This window comes from Lepisma saccharinum, unplaced genomic scaffold, assembly GCF_977018435.1.
Source record: "Lepisma saccharinum unplaced genomic scaffold, izLepSacc3.1 HAP1_SCAFFOLD_348, whole genome shotgun sequence".
In the NCBI taxonomy this organism is placed as follows: Eukaryota; Metazoa; Arthropoda; class Insecta; order Zygentoma; family Lepismatidae; genus Lepisma; species Lepisma saccharinum.
In genome coordinates, this window is record NW_028143069.1 from 120173 (window position 1) to 127789 (window position 7617).

A 7617-nucleotide genomic window follows, 5' to 3' on the forward strand; every position below is an offset into this window, starting at 1 on the left:
GTCCGACGTTAGTCATTAACGTTCTCACGTGAAGGACATGGAACGGGAGCGACCAACCCGTACTTACTGACGTTCCTTCCCTTTCGTAGCCTCTGTGATGCATGAAGGTGTGCGCTGACGTCATACTAGGAGTCACTCGCTATCCCTGGTCGAAGTTGACCCTTGCGCCCTCTGGGTATTTCAAGACTGTATGGAGAGAGCGCTGGACGTGACACATTGGTTGAGTACGTACACACGACGTATCTTCTGGGAACATTACGACGTTGTGGGTGTGTGTGGACGTGAAAACTCCCACGATGGTGCAATACAGTTTCGAGGAGTATGCAGACATGATGCTCATTTACGGGGAAGCGAGATGCAATGGAAGGGCTGCCCGTGCGATGTACCAGGAACGTTTCCCGGAGCGTGTGACGCCATCACACACCATATTCGAAAAAGTGAACCGTCGTCTTCGTGAATCTGGAACATTTGTTGTGAGTAGAGTGGACACAGGTGCCCCAAGGACGAGGCGCACGCCTGCGGTGGAGGAGGCAATTCTTCATGCTGTGCACGAAGACCCTGGTACGAGTACCCGAATCGTAGCGCGGGATGTTGGTGTATCTCAGTCTGTAGTGTGGAATGTCCTTCATGATCAACAACTGCACCCATATCACCCCCAGAAGGTGCACGCCATGTGTCCCACAGATTTTGAACCACGTGTTCGCTTCTGCACATGGTTTGTGCGTCGTTGCGTGAATACGCCTCAGTTTCCACAGTTGGTGCTCTTCACGGATGAGGCGAAATTCACCAGAGAGGGTGTTTTTAATTCCCGGAACAGCCATGTGTGGGATGAAGAGAACCCATTCGCAACGAAAGCTCATGGGTTCCAGCAGCGAATGGGCATCAACGTCTGGGCAGGAATACTGGCCGGTTGTTTAATTGGCCCATACGTACTTCCCACCAATCTCACAGGTCGTACTTATCTGATTTTTCTCCAAGAGACATTGCCCGAGATGTTGGAAAATGTGCCATTGGCCATTAGGCAAAACATGTGGTTCCAGCATGATGGGGCGCCACCCCACTTTGCACGGGACGTACGGGACCATCTGACCCACAGATATGACAGGCAATGGATAGGGCGTGCCGGGCCCGTGCCGTGGCCCCCCCGATCTCCCGACTTAACGCCCCTGGACTTTTTTCTATGGGGGCGCATGAAGAGTCTCATTTATGAAACCCCCATCGAGTCTGAGCATGACCTGGTTGCTAGGATTGTGGCAGCAGCGGACTTCATTCGAGAGAATCCACTGGTCTTCAATCGTCTGTATGAGAACATTCTTCGAAGGTACAATGTGTGCATCGATGTTGGTGGTCGTCATATTGAGCCCCTGTTGTGAGTTTTCGTTCTGCACACGCCAAAGGATGTTTTCATACTGTCCTTTGCAGTGCTTACGTGCTGCATTCCGAGTTCATCGTCGTTCCTTCATACCATCGGTAATGAACAGAAACATCAAGCAGCAATGATTCAAGATTTAGCACAAGTTGCCTATTTTCAGGACAAAGGGTCAATATCTGTGTTACTGATTTTTATCTGTTTGTGCTACTCTCTGTTTTCCTTCCGCCAAAGTGATACTGTACATTCCAATGTGAAACCCTTCATACGTACGTGCCAATTTCTTTCCTTTTTTTTTTGTGGCTGTGCCTTTTAGGGAGGTGTCCCTGAATTCGTGGGGCACGTGGATATTTGGTGCTGCTCCTCAGAGAGCCGACTTCCGGCTGACCTTGTACTACCGAGGTCCCGGGTTCAACGAATTCCCGGTGGGAGGGGGCACGTAGTGGTTCATATCGCAATTGTAATTGCACGTTGCGTTCCACGTAGCATGCACGTGTACATCCATCACTCCGTTTTGCGTACCATCTGGGATGCGCGACAGTCACTGTCCAAGCATGTTCCATTTGTCGCACTTCATGCCTTCCCCTGGGGACTCCCTCCATGTGTCACTTTTCGACCGTCCTGTGACAGCATGTTCCCTCGTCGTCTTTCTCCATTTTGCGCGAGTTTCCGCTCACATGCAGTGGGGATTCCCCATTTCCTTTGGGGATTCCCCTTGCGCATTACGAAAAGCGCCGCAATTTCAACGCCCTGATATTGTTTGGATACGACTTCCTCCACTTCCGCCAGAGCCGATCTTCGTATCTTTCGTGGTTCAGACGTTATTGCTCTTTGAAAGAGGTGTGAACCGATTTTCTCACGGCTCTGGCAGCCACACGGTGCCGTTTTCGTAATTTTGCCACATGGCACTTTCGGCTTGTTTTTCCTTCTAGATTCACCCCCCTAAGTTTGTAATGGGAGTTCGAAATCACCCTGTATATTAAAGAGGTGGTAGGGTGCCTGACTGCCAGGCGGGAGAACCGGGTTCGATTCCCTGTGTGGATGATGTAAGGTCGGAAATATTCTAGATCTTGTCCCCACATACATGCGGCTCTGGGCTCACCTAGCCTCATTTCAATGCGTACTTGAGGGTAAATACTGCTGGAGTGTAGTGATGATCACACCACCTTCAAAATGGTCGATATGTATTGAGTGATTTACGTTTTGAAATACTTTTATGGTGTTTGCACTGGATTCAAAGTATTATAGTGGCGTAAATACGTGGATTTACTGATTATAATATTTCCTTACAATAGTGATAGAAAATTGGATAGTATTGATATAATAGTCAGGTATTAGTCTTGTACCATTCATGTAAAATGCATACAACAATCCGAAGTATTCTGCTCTGAGCAGGCACGTATATCTAGAAATATGTTTCGGGGGAGTCCGAAACTAGTGTCTCAGTAATAATAATAATAATAATAATAATAATAATAATAATAATAATAATAATAATAATAATAATAATAATAATAATAATAATAATAATAATAATGTTTAAATGAAAATAATTATATCAAATCAAATTAATACTAATTACAATACATAATTCAATATTATATTATTGTTACACAATATGGTAAAAGACTATGATAATAGAGATGTAACAGCGTATATTCATTGCGTGACTTATCTGTAGTTAAGATCGGAATTAATTACATACAAACAAGTGCCCTGGCAATGAAATTAATGTCAAATTGTATACTTATTGAAAAACAAAAATGATGTTAAACGTAGTTGGAGAAAATTAATTTTCTCATTAAAATTTTATGCACATTACTTTGTGTAATAGTGTACACAGATCATCTTTGTAACGTCATTCATGACCGTGTGCACGAACCAAGATCAAATTTTAAACTCGGATTGGGAAAGGATCACTGGAAAATTCCATTGCACGAAGACGGTTCAACACTTGATCGGGATCTAGTAACATCAAAACGAGTTTATCTTGTGATCGGCGATTCGCCACCGTTTTGGTGCCTGATCCTGGTTCACAATACTGACGCGTCGACTGCAGGCAGTTGTTTTTTTTAATATAAAAAGAGCTCAAAGTGATATCGAGGACGTGCAAACGCTAGAGATGTTAATTCGAGAACTATGTAAACTAAAAACTGTCAAAATAATAATAATAATTTGTGGTTCTGTGGTGCAAAGTCGTAATGTTTATAAATACTATACTTTCTATCCCAGAACACAAAACATATATAAATGTCATATATTACGTGCAAGGTAAATTAGAACACAGCAATGTTTACGATATTACTACATGGTGTTGGAAATATGATTGTATAAATTTACGGAAATGCATGTTACTGACTATTTACAAGACACGACAATATAAATATATAAGAATTAAGAAATGAAAAATTCAAATACTTACCACAGTACAGCAATAATAGAAATAATAATAATATATCTTTATTTGAGCGGGCGAGGTTCAGCGTACACTGTTCTCTCAAAATCGAATGCATTTCGTAAGGAATTAAAGTCCCGTATAGGAAGGTTCGATGCTTTCTCCTTCTCCTTTTGTGTTGTGCCGTCAGTTCTTTTTTAATATTATTATGTTATTACGCTCCACTACATCCTTGTACATATTGACAAGGTTGGTTAGTACATCTCTCAAATTCAGAGAAGTTTGCAGCCCGAATTATTTTCTTATCCTACATGTTGATATTTTAACCCATCACATGACTCGATGGGGTTCTTCATTGTCATTTGTTTTAGCCAACCAATCAGGTATAGCCTTACAAATTAATCTCCGATCAGTTGAACGATATCTCCTGAACGTCGTTTTTCGTTGGTGCAATGCAAATCTTTAGACCAAGAACATTTAGAGTGGATTAAAATTGATCTCGTTCATCTGAACTTCGAAATAATCGGCGTTGGTGCACGCGACCATCAAAGCCGTTTGATCCCAATATAATCCTTGCCTTCTAAAAGGATCAAAGAAAATTAATTGCCATAGATTATGCAACAAATGCTAATTTCATTACTTAATTTAATACTTCGTAAGTGTCTCGCGTGGTCCGAACCCCTGGACTACCTAAATACGTCCTTCGTGCCTTTCAAACTTCTTTAACCTCAATATAATCCTTGTCTTCCAATACGTTCAGAGCAAATTAAACAACAAAACAAATGTTAACTGAATATATTTGCATTATTTAATTTTTAGTACTTGATAAATCAATTCTTGGGGGTACCGGATCCCCTGGACCCCCTCTGAGATACAAATTCGGGTAACCGGTTCTAGAATCTGGATGTGGGATAACGGGTACCCTGTTCTAGAATGAGGATCCGACTCCGGGTATTTTTGCAACCGGTTAATCCTAATCTGAAAAGTGTTGGCCATCCCTCCCTAGTACAAAATTTTCCCTCAATTTAGCTTTGAATGCATTAGTCATTCAGCAGTTCTCCAAATAGTTCATATATTACTATAATATTCTACATTTTTCAAACTCTTGGGAGTTGGTAAGATAATTGGATTGGATTGATTTTGTGTTTTAAGTCCACTTTATGCACAGTAAGGCTAATCGGGACTGCACCTACAGTTTAAAGTGGGATCCGAACAACTATGTGGCCCCACCGGGTATCGAACCCGGGACCCCTTGATTACAAGGCGAGGACGCTACCACTGCACCATCGGGGAGGCACTTGGTAAGATAAGTCGGGATTCCCGACCAATCGGGAATCACGAGCGGTTGGGAAATCTGGAGCGGTCATGTTTCCCGACTAGTCGGGAATTCTCGAGACGTCGAGATTTCCAGAGGAAAATTTTGCCGAAAGAACGAGAATTCTCGAAGGCTCGGGAATCCCGAAAAGTCTGGAAATCCGGAATGCTCGGGATTCCCGAACAGCCAGGAAATCCCGAGCTGTTGGGTTTCTAAAAAAGTCGGCCATCCCCAGGAGTCGGGATTTCTTCTAAATGTCGGGATTTCTCGAAAATTCTGGATCCAGAAAACTCGAGAAGTCAATTCCCGAAGTCGGGATCGGGACTTTTTTCTAATCTCGATCCCGATTATTCTGGATCCCACACACCCCTAGTTTTAAATATGCCAAACTGACCATGAAGCAAATTGCTTTCAAATTAATGTAATTAGAGAGAAGGGACATTGAAAATTTGGAACCAAACAGGTAAAAGTACAATCTTCAGGAGAAATCACACTATTAACATGATTTTTCGCACCGCGGTTTGCGTCCATATCGGTAAAACGACAGCTTCGTAAGCAGAAATCCTAAGTAAGATTCCCCGTGGGGTCACCTTTTCATTTCCTTTTTCTGCCAATCTTCTGACAACTTCGCTTCTCGCAAATGTCTTGAAACTTGTTGATGACTTAACAAACTACCACTTTTGTATCCGACGAACACATTTTCACTCGAAATTGCCAGAATTGTTACTTTCTGGTCATTGCACAGTACTTTGCGAAGGTGTTTTTATACAATTTACATAAACTATTGGAAATTATCCCCTTTATGTTCAAACTTGACAGCGATTTACTCCAGGTGAATTACGACCGAGTGCAGTGTTTCCAACCTCACAACAGTTTCTCTGATACCAATTTTAAACTTGCCGAATTGCAAGTATTCTCTTAAATTATTCCTCACACTTGAGTTTTCCGTTTTGTTCTCTATTAATATGTTGGGTGAATATAGTTTCTGAGTTCTTGTTATAAACAAGAATGTAAATCTTTCACACAGGGTCTCTTACCTAGTATCCTAGTAGAGCGATCTGCAGTAAATTTGGCTATTCGCTGCTGGTTCTGCAGAGCTATGTTGCCATATTAACGATTTCGGAACTTACACATCTTTCAGGGCGGTCGAGTAACATTTGGAGAAGTGTACAAAGTTGATAATATTGAAAATTTAATTATATTTTTTTGGAATCAAAATTTTGACGCATATTAAATATTTGGAACTTCTGTTACCAATTTTGGCATGTCAAATATCTGTGAAGCTAGACGATGAATGGATAAATGGTTTCTACAAAAGTTGTTTATTTTTTGCAAGAGGAACAAAAATATCAAACCAAAGAATTAGGTTTCCATTTGAAACAATTAAATAACTTTCAATTCACTTTCAAAAAAGCCGCCTTCTGAAACAAGTAAAATGACAATCACTTTCCCCATAGTGTCAATTAACTTTTATGTGAAGCAGTAGTATCGAAAAGTTTCGCTTCGTTTTTTATATATTTTGAGTTATGAAATTAAATGGCTCACCATGTGTATATATGACATAAATATTGTAACTTAAAATCACAATACTTTTACAAATAACATTTTCGCATTACATTACTTCGTTTATCATTCAGGTACATTCTTGTTTCAATTTCAATTTCAATTTCAATTTTCCTTTATTAAAGGGCGAGGTTCAGCCTGTAAAAGATAAATATGAAATATCCGTGCCCATACATGTAGTGTAAAACATCGTGCTAAATATATTGTCAAAGGCATATTAAACTTTGATTATGTGTCATATGAAATCTCTCGTTTCACTGCATATATTCAAAACAATCGGGAGTATCACCACATCTAACCACAATCACATTATCGGATATTGTAAAAAGAACATTTTAAATAAACGACCATAAGTTATAATCCTGAATGGTTTATTAAATGCAAACACATTTGTGAACATTTGAAATGCAAAGTGCTTATAGAATATAGCGAGTACATAATGTCCGTAGTTTGAATGTTCCTTTTTTGTATTCGCAAAATAATCTAATTATTTTGAAGAATTAATTCATCCCTTCATTTTTTAACAAATTAAAACCTAACCTGCACGTAATAGGCATTGATGAAATATATTTGCAAGAAACTTTTAACAGTAGTGACATGGGAACATGGAAAATTTGTTTTATGCAGTAAATAACGTACATATCAATACAATCTTGGATAACGTTACGAATAATACATGATTTTGGACAGAGAAAACATGTAACAAGTATTTCTTATTCAGTTCCTTCTTGAATCACTCAAGCAATTAGCTACAAAACAAACGGACAGTCATGTAATAGAACAATTCAGCAATGCTCATTACACTAATTCCGATGAAGAATCCATTAAGACCAGCCAACGCAACTGCAAGAAGATTAAAACATTTAATTAATAGTTGGCATATGAACACACACTCACATTCATACAGAGGTTTATCCACACTCGCATTCATACACAGGTTTATCCACACTCTTCAATCTCGGGATGTACTTTTGT

General features: G+C 40.1%; 1 protein-coding gene across 1 annotated transcript; it reads left to right on the forward strand.

Annotated features, from left to right (window-relative positions):
* The first annotated feature begins 296 nt into the window (after positions 1-296).
* Positions 297-1373, forward strand: LOC145982705 (histone-lysine N-methyltransferase SETMAR-like). Its single transcript, XM_083116072.1, has one exon. It carries the CDS (start codon positions 297-299, stop codon positions 1371-1373), a length of 1077 nt encoding a protein of 358 aa, XP_082972198.1.
* Positions 1374-7617: the final 6244 nt, after the last annotated feature.